At 52.1% G+C, this 27,559-nt stretch overlaps 1 protein-coding gene across 11 annotated transcripts in view; it reads right to left on the reverse strand.

The window, feature by feature from the left end:
* Nucleotides 1-27,559, reverse strand: part of Nrg2 (neuregulin 2) — a 182,952-nt gene that overhangs the window by 5,581 nt on the left and 149,812 nt on the right. For 2 of the 11 annotated variants that reach the window (NM_001382420.1, XM_011246789.3), the window contains exons 3-10: nucleotides 25,697-25,815; nucleotides 18,070-18,190; nucleotides 11,722-11,780; nucleotides 7,232-7,255; nucleotides 4,145-4,247; nucleotides 2,145-2,268; nucleotides 1,692-1,819; nucleotides 897-1,124 (exon numbers count right to left, since the gene is read on the reverse strand). In NM_001382420.1, the coding sequence (NP_001369349.1) occupies nucleotides 897-1,124; nucleotides 1,692-1,819; nucleotides 2,145-2,268; nucleotides 4,145-4,247; nucleotides 7,232-7,255; nucleotides 11,722-11,780; nucleotides 18,070-18,190; nucleotides 25,697-25,815 (906 nt within the window). The other 9 variants (XM_030250234.1, XM_030250235.1, NM_001167891.3 and 6 more) reach the window with 9 other exon arrangements.

The following is a 27,559-nucleotide window of genomic DNA, read 5'->3' on the forward strand; positions in this document are numbered from 1 at the left end:
GACTCAGAGGGAAAATCTTGGAGTCTATAGTTGGACCAGGTTTCTCTGCCCTAGTGTGGTGTCTATGCTTAATACTTTTAGGCACTGCTGAAGGTGTCAGTGTTTTGTCCCTAGATTCTAAGAAGGATCATCTCTGGCATGCTTGATCAGCCCAGGCTTGGCATCGAGCTGGTTGAGTCAGAAAGAGGTAGACTTTGCTCCTAGCTGTTCTGGAGCCTCTCCTGCCTGTGATGTGCCTTCCTCTGCTTTCCTCTCACAGATCTTGCTTGCCTAACAGCCACTGCAGAGCTGAGCAGGAAGGGGCCCAGCATGTGGGAGTTGGCTCTCTCCTTCTACCCTGTGGGTTTTAGGAATTACATTTAGGTCACCAGGTTTGGTAGGCAAGCAAACCTCAGCCATCTTGCCAGCCCGAGGTGGGGGTGCGGGGGTGGGGGTAAGAATGTCCTGGTTCTTCCTTTATCAACTTCGAGGGTTTCTAGCAATGCCTTGGGCACTAGGACCTGGCTGCTGGTGCTGGCAGGCCCTGAGATCATTCTTGGCTCACGTCCTTACTGCTTGGGTCAGCGCCCTTGAAAATGACCCTTCCCCTATCATCTAGTCTACGTGGTCTCAGTGTCTCTCTGTTTCTGTTGTGATATGGGGGTCTTTAGGTGATGCTGTGAATAGGTCAACCTTGGGTCCTGGGTGTGTGCAACAGCCCTGTTTGTCCCTGATGCTTCAGTATGGTTATTAATGTTCCCTAATGCCACAAACTGTGTGTTCACTCCAGCCAGGATCTATTGAGCCAGCTGCAATTCTAATCCCAGGAGACCACTTAACCTTTCTGGGACCTTGTTTGAGTTAGCAGTGCCAGCTTTCTAGCCAAGGTGGGGTCCAGGGAAGGGGTAGACACTGACCTTTCACTGTGTGGAGAGTCACGCAGCGAGTCTATGGAGTCATGGTAGGGTGGCATGGCAGCCCTGCGCCGCTCCTCCTGGCTGTAGGCTGCTGCCCTCCGCGCCCGTGCCTCCACACATGCTGGGCTGTTGCACTTGCTGGTGCCTACTGATGATAGCATGATGCCTGACTGGGAATCCGAGGTCAGGCTCTCTGAACGTTCCAGGCTCCACGTGTGGCTCTCATGTCTGGGAAAACCAGATAGGAGTGAGTTGATAGGCCAGGAGAGGTAGGTTGTCCTTGTGCAGGTGTGTGGTCCCATGGCCGCCCTGCCCTGGGTTCTTTGTCTAATCTGTGACTCCCTTAGCTCACTGTTCTCTCTCTCCACTTGGCATTGATGCAGAGCACCACAGATGCTCAACCCTGATAATGGGAGAAGACAGGCTAGGATCCTGTGATTGCTGAGCCGCCATGTGTAGAGGCTCCCCCACCCCCTACCTCCACCACCAAGGTCTCACAGCTGGGACACTTCTGTTCTCATGTTCTTTAGCCACTTCTCAGGATCTGAGCCTCACCGGCCAATATGCAAGGGCTCTGACTATTGCATGGGTCTGTCCATGGAAGGAGGGACCAGCCCTGTTATTTTTCCAGCTGTAGGAACTATTTTGCTTGCATGGACAGGTTGCCCCAGTCCTGGAGAGTCGGGTGGACTGTGGTCAGTATGCAAACACAAGAGAAGAGCTCAGTTAGCTGTGGCTGATTGACCAATGACGTACAGGCATTAGCAGGGTTTGATGGGCCAGGGTGCCGCTCACCTGTGGCTGGAGGTGGGCGTGGCTGTGGAGCAGTGGTGAGAAGGTGAACAGGAGTGGCTCCCAGAGAACGTGGTCTCAGCTTCCCTCCGGATCACGTGGTCTGTAGCTGGCACATTTTTGGAGATGTACTAGGAGAGACAGAAAGTTGGGAGGAGTTAGTAATGGAGACTAGATAGGCTCCCCTTCCTGATAGGGAGGGCAAGTGGTAGCCATGGAGCTCTAGTTAAGGGATCACCCACTGGATGTGATCAGTGGGTCACAGATAGCTCCAGGCAACCAACACCCCTACCCAATTCTTCCTTATGGAAATGGGCAGCGTGAAGCCAGATCCCCAGGGAGGCAGTGCCTGGCACACAGGGCTCTACTGGCATCCACCCTCCCCGGTCCTTGCAGCCAGAGAGGACGGCTATCCAGCCAGAGCTAAGAGGGGGCCGGTCTGGGAACACCACTCACATCTGCCATCTGGATCTCCTCAGGGTCCAGCCGAGGGTGGCTGGGCCCGTTGGCCAGGCTTCGGTTCTGGTGGGCTGGGCACATGTTCTGCCGGAGATGATGATGCATCTGCCTCCTCTGTTTTCTGCAAAGGGGAAAGACAGGTGAGCCGAGTGTGGCTACCGTCAAGGATAGAATTCCCTGGCTATCTTTCTAGGGAGGCTGGGCAGCGCATGGAATCCCATTGCTCTGTACTGTGTGACCTTGGGCAAATTCTGGGAAGTGCAAGAAGATGTTTTACTTCCTCCATCTGTAGCGTAGGACCCCTTACCATCCCAGAGACCACTGACCATCAAAAGCCTGTAATGATCCACACTGTGCTAACCCCTCCTTCCCTCACTTGTTTAGCACTTTTTTTTAAAACTTTGTTCCAGACACTTCTTTGGATCAGATGAGGTAAACATGGGCCATGCCTCATGCAGCCTGGGGGCCAACAGGGGAGGCAGATAATAAATACAGAAGTAAATGAGCTAAACACTTTCAGTAAAGTTTCCAAAGTAAATAAAATAGGATGCTGTGATTCAGGAGCCAGGACTGTGGGACTTCTGTATACTGACACATAATAAATGCTCAGTAAATCATTTTACCATATACAACTGTAATTATATTACTCCTATGACTCAGAGTCGTCCCTGGCCTTCAGTGTCCCACTTTTTCTCCCCAGGCTTGTTTCTTGCTGCCTCCCTCCACCCAGCTTGTTTCTGACCCTGCAATGTTCCACCCTGCACTCCCACCTTTTCAGATCTTTTCTCCTTAGGACTGAGCCTGAATGCTGCCTTTCTGCCTCCCAGTTGAGGAGAGGTGCTTAAGAAACGTATCTTGGTGGCCCCATGTAGTAGAGGTAGGGAGGGCTCTGTGGACTCCAGGATAGTCAGGGATATTAAGACTCTTCATCAAAACAAACCAAACAACAAAAAGCCCCAAACCAAAAATGCTTTTTGGCAGCACTGGCTTGGGGTGCTGGTCATGTGCCTAGTCACGTTCTGGCCATAGGTGGGCCTGATGAAGACTTGTCGCCTTCGGTAATGAGTAAGTGCCAGAACAGGTGGCTTCTTTCCTCAGTTCATGGACTCAACTTTCTTGGGCTCGTCCCTACCCTCTCCTTACTTCCCAGCCTTTCTGGTTCTGATCCCATCCAAAATGAGGTCAGCAGGACCTCAGATCCCATCTGTAGGGCAGCAGGAATCCAGACCCAGAGACTCAGTCTCTGAAATGGTGGCTCTGCCTAGGCCCACTTCCTAGATCTGAGCAAATGTCTCGCCCTCCCACTCTACAGCCTTCATTGGTCCCATACTATCTGCAGCTCGGCATCAAGGTTTTATGGCAACTTCTGAATCTCATGTCTTTAGCTTCTGCCCAAGCTTCTGGACTCTGGCTTTCTGCTCTGAGCAGTCTGGCTTGTCTTTGAGTTTGCCCTCTTCTTCACAACCTTCCCAGTTCTGACCCTAACTGCCCTGAGATGGCCTAGCCTCTTTTCCTCTGTGCTCCTTTGCAGTACTTCCAGTGTGGGTGTGAACAGTGCCATTGAGGCACTCGTTTGTCCTGAGAATGCAGCCCTCCCTGCATCTTCTTCCCAGCATGGCCCAGGACCTCTCCTCCACCAGCACCTCCTGCCCCATCTACTCCAGGAGCCTGCAAAGGGAAGCTGGGAGCCCCAGTGAGGCCATTGTGGTGCCCTTCGAGGCTCACACTGGGATCATCATCATAGGACTTGGAGAAGCTCCTCAATTTGCCCAAGGTCCTACGGGGGTGATGGTAGAGTTGGGTTTGAACCAAAACTTTTTCTGTGTCTGTCCCTTGGTGCTACAGCTGTAGAGGCCCAGAGACTGTCGGGGACAGGAAGCTGTAGTCACTCATGCTGGACATTGTGGGTTCAGGGAGGAATTATGTTCCAACAGAAACGTTGGAGGCCATCCCCCCACTGGCTTGGCTTGTTCTTGGCTTGAACATGGAACACTCACTTGGTCTTGCAGTAGGCGACCACACAGACGATGCCCACGACCAGCAGGGCCACACAGATACCAGTAATTGTCAGCACTCTCTTCTGGTACAGCTCCTCAGCCTCTGTAAGGGCAGAGCAGGAACAGAGCCCATGGAGATGCTTGTACACAACCTCCCTATTCCCCAGCCTTGCGCTCCCTCAGCACAGGATCTGTCTGCCTCCTTCTATCCCTTCCCCTTGCCTGCTTGCAGACTGCCTTTGCCTCCTTTCAGACTTCCACTACCACCTCCCCTAAAACCCACACCTGCCCAATGCACATGAGTGGAAAATGGAGGGGAAGGGAGGGGATGTAGCAGGGGTGAAGTTCCAAGGCCACAGTAGAGGGGAGGCAACACCTTGACCAGTACCCCTGCCCTGCTCCATGGTGGCCATGCAGAGAGTTGTTCTTCATGGCGATGAACAGAGACCTAGGGCAAAAGCCTTTCTCAGGCATCCCAGCTTCCCCCCAAAAGGCTGATAACAATGTGTCAGACCCAGATTTAGGAGGGATGCTAGCTAGGCCAGAAGCAGGGACACAGCAAACTGGGGCTACAGCAGGGTGTGGGAAGAGCCTTTCTCCATTCCCACAGCCTGGTCAGGGTAGTGCCTTGGCCCTCTGCACCTTGTCTGCTGGTGGGAAGCCTACCAGTGACAGCACAGCCTGGCATTTAGGAATGTCCCCGTGCACAAGGAACAGGCCCAACCTTTATTACAAGCTGGGAGAGGCTGGGCTAAGCTGTCCTGTCTACCCTCTGTGCCTGCTATCTCTGACCCTCTAAAACAGAAAGCCAGGAGGAAGACAAGGAAAAGGTGACAGCTTGGCTACAGTACTCCTCCCCCCCCCCACCCCCAGCTGCTGGCTGGCACTGCCACCTCCCCTGCTCTCAGCTCAGAGATAAGTAGAGGCAGACTCTCCATGATTGGCAGAGCTCTGAGAAATGTCCCCAATCCCTCAGATTTAGGCCACCTCCTATGTACTCTAGCAACCTCAGAACTACAACCCCCCTGGATGCTCACACACCCAAAGCTATGGCTTCTAGGGTCAGACATGCTTTCCACACAGACACTCATGCGTGTATTGTCTAGACGGACTTTCTGTCTATATGCAGACTATATACTGACTATCCATATGGATGCTTCATTTCTGTCTCCTGCCCTGATTTCTCCCTGCTTTCTGGTGAATACCCATAAGCCGTGGCCAGCCAAACTGCCAGCTAGCCAGACTAGCTTAGATCTCTCCACACCTGCTTGCCCATATCATTCTCTCCTGTTACTCCCTCTCTCCTCACCCCCCACTGTCCATCCAAAAGGCATCTCAGTTCTGCTTTCCAAGGGAGTGGTGGATCTGACTACAGCGAGCATTTTCACTGCTGCCCCTGTAGTCCAGGAGGGGGCTCCCTCAGCTAGAGATGGCCACCCTCTGACAGGCCTTTCTGTTCTGCTTCTACGAACTCTGACTCATCCCCTGCTCTTCACAGATAACTAGCAACAATGCAGCTCACTCTAATCTGCTGCTTAGAAACATGCAGTGTGGCTTCTCATTGCAAGTATAAAAGCCAATGGCTTCCTCTTCCTTCCAGGCCCCTGTGTCCTTAAGGCTTCACGTTCTATTTGGGTCTTATCCTGGCTTGGAGCCAGCTGCAGCATCTCTGACCACCGAATAAGGCAAGCCTGTATGTGCTGTGTCCCCTGCCTTCGATACTCTTCCCCAGTTGTTTTGGGGGCTGGCTACCAAATGGTCCATGTAGGACAAACCTTTCCTTGATCATTAGTCACAGAGCCAAGCCAAGCCTGGAGCTCACTTTCTTTCCTTCTCTGTTGCATGTCAACAGTGTTTCCTGTTTGTTGCTGTCTCCTCTTGAATGCAGTTCCAGGAGGGTGGGGGGTGCTAAGTGTGGCAAGGTCTTGTGTTGAGTGGATGTTTATTGGGTAGGCAAGTGAGTGCATCCTCTTCAGACAGACACACGCCCATACTCACCTCCCTGTGCTGGCAGTTTCAACCCCAAATGTCCTGGGCTTAGCACAAAGACATTCCACACTTGAGTCCTGCCCTGAGACACCCGCTAGCTAGATACTCCCATCCTCCATCCACACACAACTGCAGATCATTCCTATGTACCGCACCACACAACCAGCCTCCACCTCCTCTCTACTCAGTATTGTCAGCTTTGCTTTCTATTGAGAGCAACGGATAGAGACTAGATGGTAGGGGAGCTAGGAACTCCCCAGGGCTGCCATGAAAAAGTCTTTCCATATACGTAGTCTCAGTACCAAGTCTGGTGTTCCACACCACCACTACCACAACTTTCCCACCAATCCTGAGCCCTCCACATCCATTGCTAAGACACATCTGGATACTTGGAGTCTCCTTGCATCAAGTCAGAGAGCTTAAAATGCTAATCTTCAAAGTCCCTTCCAGACAGGTAGACAGGCTAAAGGGTTAGTTTTTGTGTCTTTGGTGGGAGTGAGGCATGGGGGTTAGCGAATCACATGTAAGTTTCTTGGGGGTAGGAGAAAGGGTAGGTACAGATTAAAGCCTTGGTTGTTTAGCCCAGATACACACATACAACATGCCACCATAGGGACAGATCATGGAAGGAGTGAAAGTCTCAAGCAGATGGTAGAATCTGATAGACAGACACAATGCAGGGACAGAAGCAAATGGGAAAAATGGAGAGGTGTCAGCTTCCAGCCTAGTGCAGATTGTGAAGCAATGGACTTAGGAAGGAAAGAAAGAGGATGCCTCTCTGCATAGCACCCCAAACCAGGTTTCTGCAGACACCGGCCCTTGGGGCAGCCATGTCTGGCTTGGTTACTGACTAGCAAGTCCCTACAGGCTCCTCCTCTGAAGGAGGGTACTAACTGAGCACTAGGGCACAGTTTGAACTGCAGGGTACCCTGCTCTAAAATCAACATCGTCCATGCATCTCGACGAAGCCAGGGGAAATGTTCAGAATCATCAACTCTCCCTTTGAGGGAAAGGGAAACCTAACATTCCTCAGGCCTGGTGTCAGGGGCTGGGGGAGGGGCTGTGCAGATGACACAAAGGAATAGTCAGGTTCCGTACCCTTCAATTCAAATCCAAGGTGCTCTGGTAGTGCGGAAGGAAGGAAGGAAGGAGAGTGAGAGGGGCAGGGGGAGAGAGAATGAGAGAAGGGGAGGGCAGGAGAGAGAAAGAGAAAAAAAAAAAACGTTGGTCAGAACTCTTCCAACACTGGGCAGCCAGCCTGCGAGGTGAAAGCATGTTAGTAGTGGCCCCTCCCAGCCTCCTGAGCTCCCTCCCTGGTCCCCAGTACCTGAGAGCCCCAAGAATACAAGAGAGAGGCCATGTTAGAATTGGCAGGCAGGGAAGGAGCTTTAGAGATGAGCAATGGAGTTAGTACCGGTGAGAAGGCACAGGTGCAAGAGTCAGTTGGCAGTGTCCCCAGGAGCAGAGGGTGCGTGAGGTGGGATCCAGGGAGGGGAGTCTGAACCCCTCCTTCTGGTTCTCCTTCCAACTCTCTGTCTCCAGGCCCTCTAGAAGTCAGTCTGCCCCAACTCCTAGCTTATTCATGGGAGGGGTCGGGGGATCCTTTTCATCTGTTCAGGATGAATCTGTCATGTCTCCAGGCTGACCCCATGTCACTGCCTTATGCCACAGCCCAGAGGTGGCCTGGCATATCTCCTGGCAGTCTGAGTGCAGAGCTTTGGTGTATCATTTGGGAACAATGGGGAGGGGAAGAGACTTCAAGCAGCAAGTCACTGCTCTACTTGACATCTCATATCCCCTGGGCTCCCAGGGCTGAGCTGTGGTACCCAAACCCATCTCAGCACTTAGGAGAACACCTACAACTCGGTGTAGGAAGAGTGGGTTCATTTCTGCTGCGTGCATGCTTCTTACACGGTGGACAAGTTACAGTGTTGGAAGTGAGATTGTTAACCTGAATGTGTGAGTTCAGGCCTTTGAAAGGTGGGCGCTTACAGCATTGACAGGTTAAATAAAAGGGTCTTGCCATTGTTTGTGGTTCCAAGAGATGCCCGAGCTATCTAGGTCTCAGTCCCTCAGCTGCCAATGGTGGTGGTGGGGGATCAGGCCTTGCCACGGGATCCTGGGAGGTCTGAGAACCTGGCTGCGTTTCAGAACAATTGAGGCCAATGGGAGAAAGTCTGGGTGGGAGCCCAGAAACCTCATCGGTGTTTTAAAGAGCTTGCCTTTCCTTTTAAGGCACGGCCTGTTCTGTTCCACACACCCAGGGCTCTGTTTCTTTCCTAACTTGCTATGTGGATGTGGGTGATCCGTGGCATCTGGTCTCTCCAAAGCACCTGTGCACAGAGGCAGCTGTGGCAGACCTGGCCAACAGGAGGTTCAGCACACGTGTGTGCCAGGACTCCTGTTCACACCTGCCTGGGTACACTCCCTCGGTGACTTTCATATCAACCAGGTTAGCTCCCTAGACCTGGCGAGGGTGTGGCATTGGACCTGACTTCTCGTCTGCTCCAGAGGAAGGGCATCCGGAGCGTTATCGGGCCCATCTCTTTGTGCTTTCTGAAAGGGAATTCAGAGGTATCTGTATTTGGAAAGAGCAGGAGAGTGGGCGGCTCTAAGTCAGGGACCAAGAAGGCCCTGACCCCAAGAAACTTGAGGAAGATCCTGGAGTTCTGACTCCACTGGTTCTGTGCATAAGCCATCAAGGCTGTGCCCATCCCAGCACTTAAAACCAAGCCCTCTGCAATCCCTTCACTCTGAAGTTGGGGTGATGTTGATGATTTGGCTTCTTTGCAGTCTGGCTCTGATTGCTTGAAGCCCTAAGTGCAGCTCAGGGTCCTCTCTGGCTCAAAGGGTCAAAGGGGCTCAGAGAACAGTGCATTCTGGAGCCTAGGACTTTGAAGCACTCAGGAGTATGTTTTTGATGTCCAGCCAGGCTCACTTGACAGACAGCAGACCAGCTTCTCAGGTTCTAAGTGCTGGTCTTCAGCTTACTTTCAGAAAAAGTTGTTAAAGTCTCTCCATGGTGCCAGGATACTCTCTCAAGGTGATTCAGGAAATCGGGGAGGAAGAATGGAGACTGGAGGGGAACGTGGAGCTAAGCTATGGGTGATCCTGCTCAGGCTTGTCTGGCTATTCTTCTTGCATGGCCCTCAGCCAAGGTGGGCTGGACCCACTGAGTGTCAGTACAGAGATGTTCATATTGACCAGTAAATTAATTGGATGTTGGATTTTCAGCAGGGCCAGGCTTTAGGAAATTTATGCAAATTTATTGTCTTGGACATAACTAATTGCAGTCATAAAGTGCCCGGATGAGGAGGCAGTGATATATGTGCAGATATGAGCATGTGTGAGTGTGTGTGTGCCTGTATGTGTGTGTGTGTGCGTGTGTGTGTGTGTGTGTGTGTGTGTGTGTGTGTGTGTGTGCAGTCAGACACATGTGGGATACAGATGGGCCAGCTTTCTCTTTCAGGAGGGCAGGGCTGTAGCAGGAGAAACTTCAAAGTGCTATTGGGGTCAAAGGCTGTTTTCTTAGTCTCTGAAAGATTGCCTGGTCTCGAGGTGGTCTGGGTAGGTGGCAGGGTCAGATGCTTTGCTCAGCAGTGCTGGGGAGGGGGGGACATCCTCCAAGGAATAATACTAATTCTCTTCCTGCCCCTCCTTGCCTTTTATAGCAGGGAGAGATACTAAGTTGCCCTCTAGTGATGAAGGCAGGCTCCCAGATGAGCCTCTCTCCTGCATCACTTCATTTCATCCTCACTGCTGCCTTCTAGGTATAGCTGTCTCTATCCTCATCCTACAGACGAGAGAACCAATCCAGAGCACTTACATAGTGCCCAGGACTAGGGATCTAGGCACCTGGTATTTTTGAACGGGCAGCTGAGCGCTTCAGGGGGCACAGGGTGACATCTTTGTACTCATTATGTTCTGGAACATCATAAGGGCCCTTGCTGAGCACACTTGAGGAACAGGAATTCTCCACATAAAGGCACCTGCATGGTACTGATGGCACAGGCAAGAAGGCTGGGAGCTCCATCTGCAGGCTTTCTTTTGGGCTCCTGGCAGACACAGGCTGAGGTGCTCTGGCTGGCCAAGGGGCTTTGCATAGTAGCCCACATTCTGGAGGTTCTGTGGCGCTCTGACCTAGGGCTGACTGTCCAGAACAGTTTCCTAGGCTGTGGAGGCTTTTGGCCCAGGGTGGAAAGGACCAGGACCTCACCCACTGCCTCTCTTACCTCGTCCACCCTTGCCTGACTGCTCTGTCCTCTCCCTAGGCTCCCCCTGTCCCAGAGTTCGCCACATAGGCTGGATCTAATTCTTTAGGGCTACATGGCTGGCTCACTTCTGTCTTTATCCTGTCTTCCTCCATAGCCCGTGATTGGGAATGGAGGGGTCTGGAGAGAGTACTGACTCTCATACTGTGGACAGAGGTACCTTTTTTTATCAGCCCTCATCAGCTGGGGCCCAAATGCTCCAAAGGGAGTGGATATGTTTCTGGGCTCTGTTCTGTGGTCTGAGGACAGTTTGAGGATTCATTTTTCCACCCTAAGGTCCAAACTCTGAAAACGTGTTTCTGGATGTGCCATCTAATGGCCCCTGGGTTTCATCTTTGGTATTTTCATGGAACATGAAACATCCAAGTACCAACTAAGATCTATGGCTCGTTAGTACTCAAGGACTCAGATGTCCTCCCTAAAAGGAGCAGGGGGCTAGTCTGCTCTGCAGGATGGGATAGGTGACATGGTTCTGGTCTCGAAGGCCAACACACCACTGGGCCCCAAACCAAGTCTGTGACTATCCAGAGGCGTATTGCTCTGTTCCAGCCCCACCTGGTGGTGCTTGAAGGAACTGCTTCCAGGCCCTAACTACAACAACCCACTGGTTGGCCAAATCTTTGGGCTGCAAAGGCTCATTCCCTCGCTCAGAGTGGAAGAAAGAAAGGAGATGGAGTCCTGGATAGTGTTTAGACTAGAGGAGTCTTGGGAAGAGTCATCAGTTTCCGCTTGAGTCTGTTAGCATCTGCCGCTGCCCTTGGACCACCTCATCCTGTAGCAGTATGCGTCTCTGGAAACATTCATGGAAGCCACTGCCCTGGGACCTGCTTTTTCTCAATCTCCCCCCCGCCTTGGTCCTAGAACACCAACACAAACCATTCTGGCCAGATCAGAAGGCAGACTTTTGAGACCTCTTCCCTGCTCTCAAACATTCCCACAAAAACATGCACACACTCACTGCCTGGCTCAGCAGCATCCTGACACCTTCAGAGGCAGGAGAGGGCTCTGCAAATGCCTCTTCCTACATTTGGCAGGCTGCCTGACTCCAGTAGAGGGGAAGAGGCCTGGACATGGCCCTGCTGCTGCAGAGAATTCCACATCGCTATTCCCAGGCAATACAGGTGACTTACAGAGGTGGGTGGGGGAGACAGGGGTGTGTCGTCTCCTCTGCAGAGGCTACTGGTAAGCACCAAGGACTGAGAGGAGCTCAGGACACCCCTGTTCCCTCCAAGACTTGTTAAGTAAGACCCCCTTCCCTCCCACTCGAGGAGACTGCCAGTCACCAGGGAAGAAGAGAAATAGAAGAAAGAAACATACTGGAGAAGTTGACCATTGCGAACTGCTGACACCTGTCCCCGGTGTATCCCACAGGACACCTACCAAAAGAAAGAAAACCAGAAAGAGAGAGCCAGGATAGCAAGACACAGGCATTGCAACACCCCGGCGCAGGCTCCTGCCAGCGCCAGCTAGGTTCCTCACCACGGTTACCATTTGTACTGGCCCTGCCGCTCTGCCCCTTACCTGTAGCCCTGAACTCTAAACCCAAGGATTAGGCCAAAAAAATGAAAGAAAAAAAAAATGAAAAAACAAAGCAAAACAAAAACAAAACAAAAGAACTAACAAACCAAAGTACAAAAAAGGAAAGAGAAACGAAACATAACAGCCAAAGATCAAAACAACCAACACCCCTGGCCCTACGCCCTACACTGGGGGACTGCACCCGGAAGCTTTCTAAGGAGCAGGGACTTGTGTTTGTATCTTCAAACATACTTTGCTTAGGATCTGGCATGTACAATCGCAAAGGCAGTTTCTCCAAACATCTCTGTCCGAAGAATCCGTTTGGACATCTGGAGAAGGAAAAGGGGAAAAATCACAGAACAAACTGGCATCACCCACGAGGCTAAGGCTAGAAGTCAAAGTGCGCAGGATGAGTGAGGAACCAGGTCAGGCGCTCGGGGGTCACACTGTAGCCGAAGGGGCTGGAGCCGGGGAACTGGGCGGAGGGCTCTGTCATCTCCTTACAGACGCTTTAATCCATGTGGCTCTGTGGGGGATGGGGCAGGCGGGGTGGGGCGGGGAGGAGGATGAGTTAGGGAAGTTGGGTGGGGAAGGTGGGGGGTTATTAAGACTAACTGTCCTATTGGTTGGGGAGGGGGAAACTTTTCTTCTTACCTGCCTGGTGCCCCTCGGGAAGCCAGAACTGTAGCTTCCAGGTGCCAGGCAGGCAGACTTATTATGGGATACAAGTTCCTGGTGTCACTCCTCCAGGCCCCATGGAAGGATTCTCTCCAGGACTCTGGGCAAGTTTCCTTCTCTATGGAACAGCTCCCAGAACACTCAAAGTAGAATTCTGCTAGGCTGTTCTCACACTGTGTGCTCAGGACCAAAGGGACCTGGGAGGTATTTGATCTGCTCTCTCAGAGAGAGAGATCTGTGGTCCAGTGTGTTTGGGAAATCCATCCCCCAGGGTTCCTGTAGAGTGGCAGTCTCCATTAGCAGAGGAGATAATAACTGAACTAGACAAACTTATTTGGCCTAGGAAGTCTTGTTTGTGTATTTTGAGACAGGGTCTCGTGCTATAGCTCTGGCTGTCTGGGAACAGAAGGCACTTTTTAGAGGGTATACTTTGGAGAAGGCTGCCTGCCCTAAGGCAGTAGGTGTGAGGAAAACTAAGTGGGGGACTGGAGAGCTGGAGGAGAGGTGGAGTTGCTAGCGTCCCACAGCTGCCTTCCTGACACCTGGTTCGGGGAAACTTAGAGCAGCCTAACCGGGACCCTGTTGTGTACAGGAGCCGGCTGGAAGCCAGCCTTGGCCTGCCTGCCCTGGGACCTGTTCTTCCACTGTGGCCGGGCTTTGTCCTGGCTCCGACCTGGATCTCCTCAAATCTTGACTCCCTTGCTGGTCCCAGGCACCACCCACCCCCTTCTCCCTGACCCTGTCATACCCTCAAGGTACACTTCCTTCTGGTCTCTGGCTGCCACCTCTCCCCTTAAGCAAGTCCCAGTTTCGTAGATTTCTAGGAGACATGCCCAGTCCTGTGCTTTCTTCTGAACCCCAGGAAGGCGAGTCACCTGAGAGAAGCTCACAGACAGGGCTGAGCTAACCCTTAGACATGGATGTCTTCAGGGTCTGCTGCCCTGGCCTGCCGTTCCTTAGGAGCTAGGGAAGCCCCTCGGTCCCAGGTCACTGTGCAACATTAGCCAACCTGGAATTCCTTAGGAGGTGAGAAGTCTCTGCCTTAGCCTTCTACTGAGCATAACAAGAGAGCCCTTGGCCTTATAGTTAGGCGTTAGCCATTGGCTATGATAGATAATCACGAAAACCCTGTGGCGTCTAATCTAGAGGAATACGGAAGGGTAGTGGCTTGTGGGTTGCTCACCGGTGTTTCTCTGGGCCTGTGGTATCCCTGGGTTCGGGAAGGAGGGAACTGGACACTGTGGTGGTGGAGCACAGGTGCACACGCATTTGGAGGTCTGGCTGGGAAGTACAACTATTGAGCATGGGCAATAGCAATGCATGCTCACTCGATTGAATAGTGTGGCTTAGGGGATGAGCCCCTCATTACTATCTCTGATCCCTGACCCTTGTCCCTAGTCACTTTAGCCCAGGAAGATGGAGGAAGTAGCCAAGGCTTCCCAACTGACTCCAGCCAGGCTCAGCTCTTCTTCCTTTGCTCCTGGGCCCTGATGTGGGGGATTAAAAGTGAGTGAAGTGATTCTTTTTTCAAACAGAAGCACCTTTGGGAGTAGAGGATAAAGACCCAGAAGTGGAAATGACTCTTGGGTTCCACAAAGTAACAGGAAAGGAACAGGCTTGACTGTGTCCATTGTCTGCCACTAGCTAGGCTCTTAGAGGCAGGGAAACCATGTATATAAGTGTGTGTGTGTGTGTGTGTGTGTGTGTGTGTGTGTGTGTGTGTGTGTGTTTAAGAGAGAACAGTCAAGTGAAGGGGCAAGAAGGGATTAAGTGCTGTCGTCCCATGAATCTTGAAGAACAGTGACAACTATAAATAGACCCCTGTGTCCCTGCCTCACACTCAACCTGAACTAGTCTGCCTGCCTGCTCAGGGCTACTGTCCTGCACAGTTCTAGGTGGGGTCATGGGATCAGTGCAGTGTTCTGGTGTTAGCCTTGCACCTGTCTGAGAGAGGGGTGCTCCTTCTCAATGGATAAAGAAAAGGTCTTGGGGGATAGGTTGTCAGGTGAGGGGGCAGGAGGACTGATAGCCAGTGCTATGCTGTGGGGTGTTAGTTCCTTTAGGGGCTCTTGGATACTCCTAGTTCTCTCTACAGTCCTGTGTGTGGAGACTCAGGCTTCCTCAGAGAAGGTTCTAAGTGTAAGCAGGGCCTTTGGCCTTTCTGCCTTGGAGCCAGACCAGCGTAGAAGGAGCCAGATGTCTCCTTTTATCAACATGAAAGGAGTCTGCATCGGGTGTGGGTGGCTGGCTGGTGGCTGTGGCTCCCATTCAAACAGGATGACTCTAAGATTTTCGGGGGAATTGGGGCTGGGTCGGAAGGGGCAGCAGGCTGCAGCCTTTCTAGTCCTTCCTGTAGGCGTCACCTCTGACTCTGAGAAGGTCTGAACCTGGGGCTGGAGAAGAACAGGGTGAGAGAAGGGCAGAGAAGAGAGCCCATGGGCTACATCTGGGGTGGCAGAGAGGTCAGGACCTCTGCTGTTCCTGTTCCCCACCCACCTCCCGGGCCTCAGTTTCTCCTTTTAGTAGCCTGGGGATAATGCCATGTGTGCTGCCCTCACCTGGAGAAGGAAGGATGAAGGATGAGGCTGTGGCCCAGGCACTGGAGGGAGCCAGGGTCTCGGAGCTCACAGGGCAGGTGGAGATGAAGTGAAGATGAGCAGGCAGATGGGGTGGGATGGGGTGGGGGAAGCTGGGGATGGAGGAGATGAGCGGATGGGAGAGGGCGGCATGCCACTGGTGTATGCACAGGGCTGGAAAGAGTCTTGTTCTGTCATCATCCCCTGAACCAGTCCCCAAGAGTCACGCACCAACCGTGCTCAACAAACACACGGAGAGAAGAGGAGAAAACGGCAAGAGGAGGCCCAGACAGGAGACAGTCACCTTGGTTTGGACCCCCATTTTCAAGTCCCCTTAAGTTTTCTTTAAAAAAAAAAACAAAAAACAAAAAACAAAAACAAAATTCAGTATCAGTGACACTTTCTTTTGGCACTGACTTCCAGAAAAACAAGAGGGTTACAGAGTGTGCCTGCCTGCTTTCCAACACCCCCTGGGGGGGCTCTGAACCAATACACAGCAACAAGTGTAAGAAAACCAGGAGGGAAACTGAGTTTTATAGAAACTGGAATGAAACTGACCAGTGTAGTTTCATTATCCAAGCTAAGCGGAAATGCAAAAAAATCAAAATAAAAAGAAACAAACAGCACAAATGGTAGACGTGAGTCCCGTTCCTAAGTTCTTTCCTTTTCACTCCATTCAGGTGTCGTCAGAAACCCCAAGAGGCCTGCCCCACCTCCCACCCCGTTTCCCACCCTCAGAATGGCCTCTGGGCTCTGCCCGGCCCCCTCCCCCCTGCCCTTCTCCAGCACAGCTCCAAGGACTGCAGTCCCAGCTGGGGATATCCCTCTCCCTTGTATGTGACAAAGGGGTTCAGGGAAGCAGGTTAAGGAGCCTTGACTGGGGCTGTCCCAGGGGGGCAAAGATGGGCAAGTGGTGGCTCTGGGTACCAATTTCACATTTGAAACCGAGTTGCCCTGGGTGGGGGGGAGGAAACAGGGCACCCTCGTGTTCACAAGGGCTCAGGCCTGTCTCCCTGCTCCTTTCAAATGTAGCAAGGCATATCCCCTGGCTCCTAGGGGCACAGTCATACTGGCAGGTTCCCTGGGAGCCATTGTCTTCTCCTTCCCTTTCTTATACTGCACTCCATCTTGGAGTCTTGGCTCTGGGGACCTGCTTTGTCCTTGTACCTGTCTTGGGGAGCAAAGTCTTCCTGCCTGCAGCCAGGGCTGACCTCAGTGATAACGCTAGATTCTTTGGGGTGGGGGTGGGAGGTCAGGGGTCCAAGGGACTAGGGAGAAGGAGAGGCCTGGTGTGGCAGAGGGGAAGGAGAGTCAGGGCTAGGACATCTCTGTGAGGTGTGCTGGGATCTCTATTCTGAAGATCTCAGAGCAGCTGCAAGGCTATGTTTCTCAGGGCCTGAACTGCTACTGTGGCTGTGTCTCAGAAGCTGAGGCCAGGCCTTGAATTTCTCTGGAGTACCTGTTGTTGCTCTTAGAACTTCCCTGAAGGGTTTAGGAAGGAGGAGTGGGGAAAGGGGTGACATCAGGTGAAGGGTGGGACCATGGAGGAAGCCATCAAGGAGGCCAGCTGGGGCCTGAGCCACAGTTCTGCCTGGCTGTGCCACCAAGCTCTCTTGTGGGTGAGTGAGAGGACACATGGACACTGGGACCCTATCAGCTTGTGTAGGATTCTTTAAAAGCCCCAGTCTCCTCTCTGGTTCACATGACTAGAAAGGCCAAGGCAGTGATAAGGGTGTAAGATCTGACCTGGGGGGGGGGGGGGGGAGGCAGAGGCAGGAAAGCCTGGTCAAGACCCTCTTTCTGAACTAGCAACTCTTAGTTGCCTTTGTCCAGATATCATGGGAACAGAACAGTACTGGTACCTAGTCTGGGGCACCCTTGGCATGGGTTGCTTTGAGAAATCCAAGTTGCTGACTAGACCCCCTTCCTATTCCTCCTTAAGGTCTGGCCAGAGTTGTGCTCCTTAGGTTTGTGTCAAACTCCTCACACACATGCAGGAGGACTGCCCAGCAGACCTGCTGGGACTGAAAAAGCCCTTCCTGGTGGCCTCCTCCACACAGTCCTGAGTGCTGCAGAATGGGCAGTTGAGTTCTGAGCTCCTTGGAGTTCCTGCTGGGGCCACCTCCACCTCCTCCACTGGGCCACTCCCATAGTGGTATCCTTGCTGGAGTCCCCACCTTCCATAGAGAGGGGCTGGGGTTAAAATGGCACAAGCAATGCTCAGGACAGGACTGGCCACTTTTGGTCACAGAGCAGGAAGGACAATCAGATCTAAGGCCAGCACTGGGCTCTGGGTCCCTCCTGTTTCCTAAGGTCTTCCCTCAGTTTCTAAACCCCTATTTCTCCTCTAGACAACAAGAGTGGGACTACCAGGTGCTGAGGGATCTGGAGCTTGTGTCCTGCGCTTCCAGGCTTAGCACTATGGGAGAAGAATCAGTCAGGACATGTTCACTCAGGACAAATTTGGAGAGTTGCTTAGAGATGGGGAAGAAAGACAAAATGGGGGGCGGATAGAGACAGACAGAGATAGAGACAGAAAAAGGGGAGAGAGAGAGAGAAAGAGAGAGAGAGAGAGAGAGAGAGAGAGAGAACACCCAGTGCCTTAGACTGGTATCTCCACCTCCCTGCAGTGTTGGTAAGAGGTGGGCATCAGGACACAGGGTGATAGGGGCCTAGCAAACCGGGTCCTATAGGAATCCACACATCCCTTAGAGCTTACATATCTTTAGAGTCCAGGAAAAGACTAGAAAGTGGGCAAACCACCCTTTCTGTGCCCCCTGGGGAATCACTTCCAAGTAGCTTGAAGCTCACTTTTTTCCTAGAACCCTCCACTTCCGTCCCAGCATCTCCTCCCCTGCTCTTGGCCCCATGCCCACCCCGACCGGTCACTTACTTGCAGGAGAGCTGGTTGATGCCCTCGATGTAGTAGCACACGCCTCCATTCACACAGTAGGACTTGGCGGTCTCATTGCACTTCCGGGCATGTCCCGACCAGGATGACAGAGTGGTGCTCACTGGAGGTATGAGAGACAGGCGCTAGTGACCCACCGACACCACCTCTGGGCACAGGGACCACTTCCTTTGTGTTCTTTCATGTTTCTATCTTAAAACTGGAAGGTCCCTAGAATCTGCAGGGATGCCTGGGCAGGAAAGGGCTAGTGGGTATCTCTTGGTGGACCACAAGGTAAACAGCAAGCCACAACAGACCCTCTGCCCAGTGTGGTTCTCTTGGGAAACCTACAAAAGCTAGGGGGTTTCCACTATCTTGAAGGGGTGGAAGAGACCAGAAAGAGCTTCCTCCACTGGAGGAAGGCCTGACCTTTGCACTACTTTGGCCTTCCTCTTAGGGGTGTCCACTATAGGACTGGATGTGAACCAGGGGGATCAGAGAAAAGGACACCTTTAGGATACTGTCATTTTTCTGAGCTCTGGGACAGTGTCTGTTGGGGGCTGGGTCTTGGCTTCCACTCTCTTCTCTTGTTTCCAGGGCTGTCATGATATGAAAGGCTGCTATGGCCTGTCTGTAGAATTGTTCAGGGTCTCCTTCATGTCCCCACACTAGACAGCTCTCTCCTTGTTAGCTGTTGCTGGTGGAGGGAGCCTTCAGACCTTGGCCAGCCTAAGCTATACATCATAAAGTTCAGAAGGAGCTGGGAGAGGAACGGGGTGGGGGTTGGGGTGGGGGTGGGGGTGGGGGTGGAGGGTCAGGGAACAGCTGGGATATGAAAGCCAGGTGGGAGAAAGGCTGGCTGCTAACCCAGGCTGTGCATCTGATTGATCAGGCTTGCCCGAAACAGTGAGAGTAATGAGTGATCTGCTCCCTTAGCAGGGGACAGTGTCCAGAAAGCTGGCTTTAAATGCAAAGCCATCTTTTGTAAGCCAATGCCCCACACTGGCTTTCCAGAATGCGCTGTCAAAAAGGAGTCCCTATTCCCTATTCCTGCTCTGGGGCTCTGAGGGTCTCTCACTCCTGCCCAGCGGTGGTCCTCGGACTGAGGTGTCCCACTCCACATTGGCTACCCTTATCTCCCCTGGGGTGGCAGCCTCCACTGCTCCCATCAGCAGTGGGGAGGAGGCGAGGGGAGGAGGAGGATGGAGCAGGCAGGCGCTTGGCACCCTCAGTGTTTAGACATGTAGGGAGACAGATGGAGCGTGGAGGACTGGAGTGTACACACAGCACTGCCTCTGTATATGTCTGAGGAGCTCACAGATAAAACTCAGCAGGCCAGCTCCCACCCTTCTCTCAGCCCCATGCCTGTTGCAGAGCTGGCATCTCAGGCCCCACCCCTGCTGAGGTCTCCTCTAGGGCCCCACTGCAAACCCAGCTGGGACCCACATGCTAGCCAGGCAAAGGAAGCTTTTACTGGTGTTTGCTCCAAATCTGGGTCATAGAGACCCAGGAAACTAAGAAAGGGACAAAGAAGAGACAGGAGTACGGTGACCATGCCTGCAAGTTATAAAGTCCAACACTGGGCAGATCCTGGAGTCGAGGGCTTAGAGGTTGTCTTGCCCTTTGGTTACACCTCGTGGGAGGAGTGAAGAGAGACAGTGGCGGAGTGCCTGTCTAGAGCTGCAGTTGTGTATTCTTGCCAGATACCCTGTCCCTTGTGAGAGAACATGTCAGCACCAAGGCTGGATGCAAGGAGATGAATGTGGACCACAGCCTGGGGCTTCCCAGGGGCCTTGGCTAAGCCTAAGGAATCTTGGTCTGGACCAGTCAGGCCCAGCAGGGCTCCTTTGCAGCCATGGTAGCAGAGACCTCCTGCTGTCCGGTCTTTATTGTTATTCTGCTAGGTTGAGGAAGCAGTGGACAGAGGTGAGGATGCTGGGGTGTCAGGGACCACAGAAGAGGGATGGAGGCCACCTAGTTGTGGTACACTGAGTCTGGGTTGCCAATACCATAGCACCCCAGAAAGACAAGGGAGCATGGTGAGGGAGGTAGCCACTGATGTCAGGGAAGAGTGGCACAAGTCTCCCCACCTCTTCTGACAGGGCAAGGCCTTCCCAACCTACTTTAGCATAACTGTAGTGGTAGTGAAGCCACAGCACAGGGAGGTGTGTGCCCCACAGAAGGTGTCAGGCCATGATGTCCTCACACTGGTCTGGCACTCGCAGGTTTTAAATCCCCTTGTGAATGCATCAGTACTTTGTCACTGTTCTCTTGTTGTTGGAGAAGCAAAGGTGGGAGAAGCCTGCTCTCTCGACCTGTCCACCAGGATGGCTGGTTGCTACCCCAAATCCAGTATGTCCAAACTGGCCTCCCAGTTACCTGTCTCAACCTCTTCTCTAGTCTTCCCTATGTGTGTGAGCCCCAAGGTCCTAGAGCGCGTTTTCCATTCTCTCTTTATTCTTTCTGCTATATATATTCCTCCAGGCATGGCCACTTCTACCACCTCCGGCTTCCTTACCTGGTCCAGCCTATTATTGTCACTTCTTCCTCAGGTGACCTTACTTACTGGACATTTGCCTGCACTCTGGCCTTTTTGCTGAAAATCTGCCATGGTGGTCTTTAAAATATGTGAATTGTGTCAACCCTCCCCATGACCATGGCGTCCCTATAAATGAGTGTAGTCACAACAAAGGCCCCAACCCCTCGTCAGGTCTAATCTGGGTCTCATCACCTTTCTGTTATTTTTTACCCTGTTCTTTCAACGTATTTAACTAGACTCACTTCAGGTGTAGTCAGGTGCCCTGCTGCCCTGCTGCCCTGCTGCCCTTTGAAATATCACCGTCTCAGGGTAGCCTCCCCGGCCTTCTCTAGATGGCTGCAACCCCCACAATCTTTCTGTTCACTGTACAGGCTTCTGCTAGGAGTATTTATTTTAAGCTGATTAAGGAACCATGTATACCATCGCTAGCTCCACCACTAGAACCCAAGCTGTGGCCACATCACGTGTCACTAACCCCCATCATCCAGACAAACGCTCGCTCGACACAGAATAGGTGCCTAATGTTTGCTGACAGAGTGAATGAGCAAGTGCGTATCTGACTCTTGAGGGGAAATGTGCTCTGCTGCTTCCCTGAGCATAGCCTAGTGTCCTTAGCATGGCCGCGGATATCTTTTCTGTAAGACACTGTCTCCTCAAAGCCACAGTGGGATACTACTTCACACCTACTGAGAGGGCCAGAATGGTGGAGCGGGGAAAATCACAGTTTGTGGAGGGGATGTGGAGACACAGAACCCTGGGGCACCGTGGGCGGGAATGTACAGTGGCCTGGCTGCTTAGGCATCTGGTCATGGAGTTCTTTAAAATAAAGAATTAAAATCTTCAGAGTTACCATGTACTCAAGAAATTCCACTCTTGGGTGTATCCTCAAGACTAAAAATGTGTGTGCTTACAAACACCTGAACACGAATGTCCGCAGAAGCGTTATTCATCGGCCCCACTGTGGCAATGATCCAAATGAGTCAACAATTCAAACCCGTTGAATGGGTGAATAAAATACAGTACCTTCACACACCGGAATATCATTTTACCATAAAAGGAATGCACTCATACATGCTACAACATGGATGGGCCTTAAGGTATGTGGAGGCCACTTATACGTTATATTTATATAAACTGTCTACGAAAGCTAATCTGTAGGGGCAGAAAGCAAGAGCCATGGTTGTGGCATTGGAGGGAGGAGTTCCTGATGTGGGGATGAAAACGTCTTAGAATTAGTGGAGATGGTTACATAAGTTGGTGACTATACGGAAAACCACTGAATCATACTTTAAAAGGGCAAATTTTATGGTATGAAAATTATATCTAAAAATTAATTAAAACCATGCCCAGAAGGGGAAAACTCAGGGAGCAGTTGCTGTGAGTGTCTTGGTGCAAGCTGTCCCAGACCTTCATAGGAAGATGAAATGGGACAGAGGCTGAGAGTGAACACCGAGTTCCTCTCTGCTATCCTGGCTGCAGCTGCCTTCCTCTTTTGAGCATGGGCAAACTTCTTCCCCTCTTTAAGGTCCATTGCTTTGAGCTATTCAGCACTTGCCTTGCTGTGCAAATGGCTCCTTTACATTTGGCTCAGGTGTCCATCCCCAGAACCCCTACTTTGTTTATTGGAAGAGGCATAGATCTAGAACTTTACCTTGCTGTCATCTGAGGTCCTATGCTGGTAACCGTGGTTGTGCCTCTCTGATCTTAGAGCAGGGCCATACTGAATACAACTGATGTGAGGGTGTGTGCTTGTGTGTGCATGCATAGATGTGTTCCACCAGTGATCCCTTGACCAGAGGCCTCTACCACATGCCCACAGTCTTGTAACACCTCATGTCAAACCTGCCTGCCCTGTGCTCTGTCTCCTGGGACAGGCCCAAATTCCCTTTCAGTTGGGATGGGCTTCTGGCTTCTGTAAGATGGAAGGGGATTGCACCATGAAGACTGTTTTGTTACAAGCTCTGCCTATGTCTGCACATTCCTCTTCCATGTCAGCCCTAGGAGCTCCTGTGAGACCCAGAACTGTCACTTCCGGAGGGCCTGCTCTGATCTGGGAAGGACTACAGCTCCACCCTAATGGAGAGGTAGGTAGCTATCCAAGAGTGGGACGATGCCCTTTGATGCCCCATCCCCATGGCCCTGCTCCCCTTGGGGCTAGGCGGGCCATGCCAACCCACCTTGGGATGAGTCACTGGGGGCAGGCAGAGCTGCCCGCTTGCTGCCTGCCCTCCACCCCCTCCTCAGGGCGTGGTTGCTGCAAGTCTGCTGCATTTCACTGGTAAACAAGAAATCCATGCATCTCTGCCTGGGAAAATGGACATGATCACTTCTCCACATCAGGAGGAGCCTGGCCTGCCATGCTCCAAAGAGGGAAGAGAAAAGGTGTGCGGTGTGTGTGTGTGTGTGTGTGTGTGTGTGTGTGTGTGTGTGTGTATGCCTGTGTGTGTGCTGGTGAGGTGCAGATGGCAGCCTCGGCAGCAAATGCACAATCCCAGGAGTTTAGGAGAAGGTTAAGACCGCAGAGCTCAGCCTACGAGGGGAAAGCTTTGGAGCACAGAGCTGGAGTCTCTGGATATCTCTGAGCTCTTTCTAACTCCTGGGCCTCTGTTCTCACACCAGGCTGCAGAGACAACAGACACTGATGCCTGTGGGCGGTGTGCATCAGAGAGGGCACAGCTATGGTGGGGAACCTTTCCCTGTTCTGTTCGCCTCACATAGTGAGATGGAGGGCCATTTCTCAGGGTGTTCTGCCTCTTTATAGTCCTGCACACAGATAAGTCTGGTAAAGATGGTACTCCTCCACCACAGTAACCAGGCCAAGTGTGCACGTGACCTCGGCAGGATGACTAAGAAGCCATTCTCGTGCCTGCTCCAGGAGGACACAGGGATGGGGGCTGGCTGAGGCTGGTGCCTTCTCTTTCTGATTGGGCTCTACAGTGTGGAAGAAGAGGGAGAAAGCAGGAACCAAACCACTTCCAGTTCCCGAACTCTGTTCTGCCTGGAGCTAGATGACCTCTGGACTTTCTAGTTTCACGAGACAATAAATGCAGTCCTTAAGACTGGCTTAGGTTGGATACTTGTCCATTCTAACCCAGGAAGTCTTCATTAGTAAAATGGGAAACGCAGAGTCTGCCTGCTCACTACAACAGAGATGGCAGATGCTAAGCCTAGGTACACCCCACTTTGGGATGGCTGGAGGGTCGCCCCATCCAAGTATCCCCCTCTGTCACCCTTCTCCAGCTAGGAAATCGAGGAGGCCACAAAGGCTTTGGGATAGCTCTTTCTCTTTTTAAATTAAAAAAAAATCATATTGAAAGCTGGGTATATCAGCACATGCCTTTAATCCCAGCACTTGGGAGGCAGAGGCAAGTGTATCTCCGTGAGTTCAAGGCCAGCCTGGTCTACACAGTGAGTTTTCAGACAGCCAGGGTTAAGTAGAGAGACCCTGTCTCAAAAAACAAACAAGCAAACAAACAAAGGTAGTGAAATTCAGGCCTTGCATATGCTAGGCAAGAACTCTACCACTGAACTACATTCCTAACTGTAGGTTGTAATTTCTTTAATATGACATTTAGCAGCTACCTAGTGTGAGGCAGGCATTGTGCTAGCTAGGCCCCTGAGGCCAGGGTAGTAATCAAGTCCATGGAGTGCCACGACCAAGTTCACTAATGACATCCACACTGTAGAGCCCAATCAGTAATAAGCTGTTTATGCAAAATATACAACCTTTCTGAGCCTCCCCTAAAGAAGAATCCATGAGAGAAAACAGAGTCTGGCTCAGTAAATAGTAGATGTGACCAGAAATCCCAGGAGACTGCATCGACCCTGTTCTCTTTGCTTCTCCTGCACTGGGTGGTCAAAGCACAGAACAAACCCAGCAACAGTGTGGGGCTTAAGGCATTCAAGAGATGCCACCAGACCATGGTGGGTCAAGAGATAGGCCAGGATTGGGTTTGGATCCAGAGTGACACTGGAATGAGCAGAGGGTTAAAGGCCAAGACTGCCTGTGGTTTGAAAGGATCTGGATGGTGGGGTGGGGGGTAAAGGGGAGTGGGGTCAGATGGGAAAGGACCAAGTGCTTATGTTGGGGCTCCATGGAAAGGAAGGGTTTGCCTTCAAAAAGGCACTATAAAAGGGTGAAGTGAGGGTGAAGCCTGAGCTGTGGCTGCCCTTGAGGTAGGGATGGGACTGAAGGGACAGATGTGAGAAAGATCTAGACTTAGACTTCTGTGACACAGTGGCTCGAGAGCCCAAGAAGCCTGAGGCTGGGAGACGAGGTGTCTCTCATTAGCGTACTGCTGGGGCCTAGGTAATGAATGCTGCAGGTTCCTCTTTAGATTCGAGGTTGGGCTGTGGTAGTGTACTCAGGGGGCAACATATACAGGGTCAGAGCCTATGCCAGGGACAGGACTTTAACAGCAAACCCTACATGGTAGGGCTCAGTCTGTGAGTGCCCAGCTCAGGCAGAGAGGAAAGGTGGCTTTCTAGGCCCTAAACCAGGGCTCGAGAGGACAGCCCAGCAGAAAGGTGTTATCTGTTCTGATACTGCATTGGACACTGTGAACCAGTAAGCCAAACAATCCTGAGGCCCTCCTTTGTAAGTCTCAAAAGAGGGAATAGGGTCTGTGAGACAGGTCTGTTATCCCTAAATGGAGGCTGCCCACGGGTCCTGGGCACTCCAGCCTCCCACCCTCAGGCCTGGCTCAGGTGTCTGACAATGCAGCTGGCAACAGGCATGCAGCTCACACCCACCCCAGGCCTGTCTCTCCCCCAACCTCGCTTCTGACAGCCCAGCCTCTCATAATTGCCTTCTAAAAATATCCTTCCCCCAACCCCTACCTCTTGATTTCAAAATATTTAGTTTTCAGGGTATTTAAAATGAGAGCTGGCGGCTCTTCCAGGCCCAGATAACAAAACTAAACATTTATGCTTTGACTGCATTTCTCTGATTCAGCTGAGATCTTGGGTTTGATATGCAGCAACAGGAAAGGGGGGGGGTGAGTGCAGGATAGATCATGTGCTGGGCCGAGGGGCAGCTGATCTGTTCTGCCAAGTCCCCCAGAACCCTTCTCTTTCTTGAGGGACACCTACCGCTGTTGACATGGAGTCGGCCCCTCACGGTGTCCTTCCCAAGGATGTTCTCGGCCTCACAGACGTACTCCCCGGCATCCTCCACCCTCACTTTGTTGAACTGTAGCCGTGAGTTCTTTCTGGGTTGGGAGAGGAAAGAGGGAGAGAGGTGTGAGCCAGGGCTGCCAGAGCTTATCAGTGGTCACCGAGTGGTCACATTACAGAACCACCAATGTGTGTGTAGGTTGGGTGAGAAGAAGGTCCCTCAGGCCAGTCTTTTCTGGAGTGCAGGTTGGTACGATGAACCCTGGAGCTGGGCAGAGATTTGAACCTTCAGGGCAACACAGGGTGCATATAGCCACAGTACACATGTTCTAAGTCTGTGACTCTTCACAACTCTTTTCCTGTGGCTGGCTTTCTTTATATTGTTTTTCTTGGGGAAGAAGGCCAGGCCCCTTAGGAAGTCACATGGCCATGTCTCTCCTTCTCAGCTGCCTTTGCCATCCCTAGAAGTGGCAGATTGTCCCTGTTTGGAATTATGGTTTGGATGTGTCTCCCAAGGTCCGCTGGTCCCCACTTCTCCCACTGCAATGGTGCTAGCAGGTCATGAGGACACACAGCATTGAAAAGGCCCTCAGACCCTCGATCCTGGAGTTCCCACCCTCTACAACTGTGGTCCAAATACATCCCCACTGTTTATAAGTGAGTCTGTCTGGGTACGCCATTATAACAGCAGCATGGACTCTAACCCCAGGTACCTGGGAGAGCACCTGCCTGATGGCTTCAGCTGCAACTGTGTCAGGGTACCAGTCCACATATGTGACTCTCTCCTACTGTCCATCTGCTCAGCCCTACCATTGAGGGGCCCTCTGTAGTCTCTCTGACTAAGAGACTTTGGTTTAATTCCTTCCACAATGTGAGTGGCTGATGGACACAGCAAAGCAAAGCAGAGGTGGTACAGGAACTGAGGTCAGTGAGGACACCAGAAGCTAGGGCTGCCCCTTCCTCTGATTTCTCTCTTGAGTAGTTTGAAGCCAGGTCCTAGCCGTCCCTCCTGCATACAGAGACTCCAGAGCAGTGGTTTGGTTTCTTTCCAAAGCCCTGACCAAATCTCTGCTTCCTTCTCAAAGCTTCCCCGCACCAACTCTGGGGCTTCTTGGCTCTCCAAGGCTCTGTTCACAGCTCCCAACCCTTCCTGCATCTGATGTTTCCTGGGGCCCAGAAAGTGCTCTGGATAAAGCCAGGGACTCCAGTAAAGGTCACATTGTCTTTACATGCTGGGATCTCCTCTTCTTTTTAGGAGCAGATTAAAAAACCAGATTCCTTGCAGATGCACAGCTGGGTGGAGTAACGGCAGGTGTAGCTGCCATTGTCCTGCCTGAGCCCCAAGGATGCAAAGGAGAGCCATGACACTGCTGGGATAAGGACTGGAATTGGGAGACAGGGGATGGGGGACAGGGAGGGAATGGGAGGAGAGATGAGCAGGAGGCTCCCCCTCTTCACTTTGCCTCTGCCTCTTCCCACACATCTCCCTCCCACATTCCCACGAGGTTGCTACAGACTGACAGACCTTACTGCGTTGATGACGGCCTCGCCAATGTGGTGAGAGTTGCTTGCCTGTATCTTTCCTGGGTAGGTCTCTCCTTGGGCTTGTGCCTGCCCACAGCTCTCCTCTATCCACTAGTTTCCTTCATTAAGCAGAACCCTGGAGGCCCCTCTGCCTAAGTGAACATCTCCTCATCGAAGCCTAATTAGATGTTACAGATTCCCACTTCCCTGGGCCAAAGCTTCCCTCACTTTCATGCATACTGGATAGGCAGGGAAGGGGTGTGTCCGCTGAGGGCCAAAGGGTTCATGTTAGGGGGCCCAGAGCCAGCCAGCTCC

The sequence above is a fragment of the Mus musculus genome, chromosome 18, assembly GCF_000001635.26.
Source record: "Mus musculus strain C57BL/6J chromosome 18, GRCm38.p6 C57BL/6J".
NCBI lineage: Eukaryota > Metazoa > Chordata > Mammalia > Rodentia > Muridae > Mus > Mus musculus.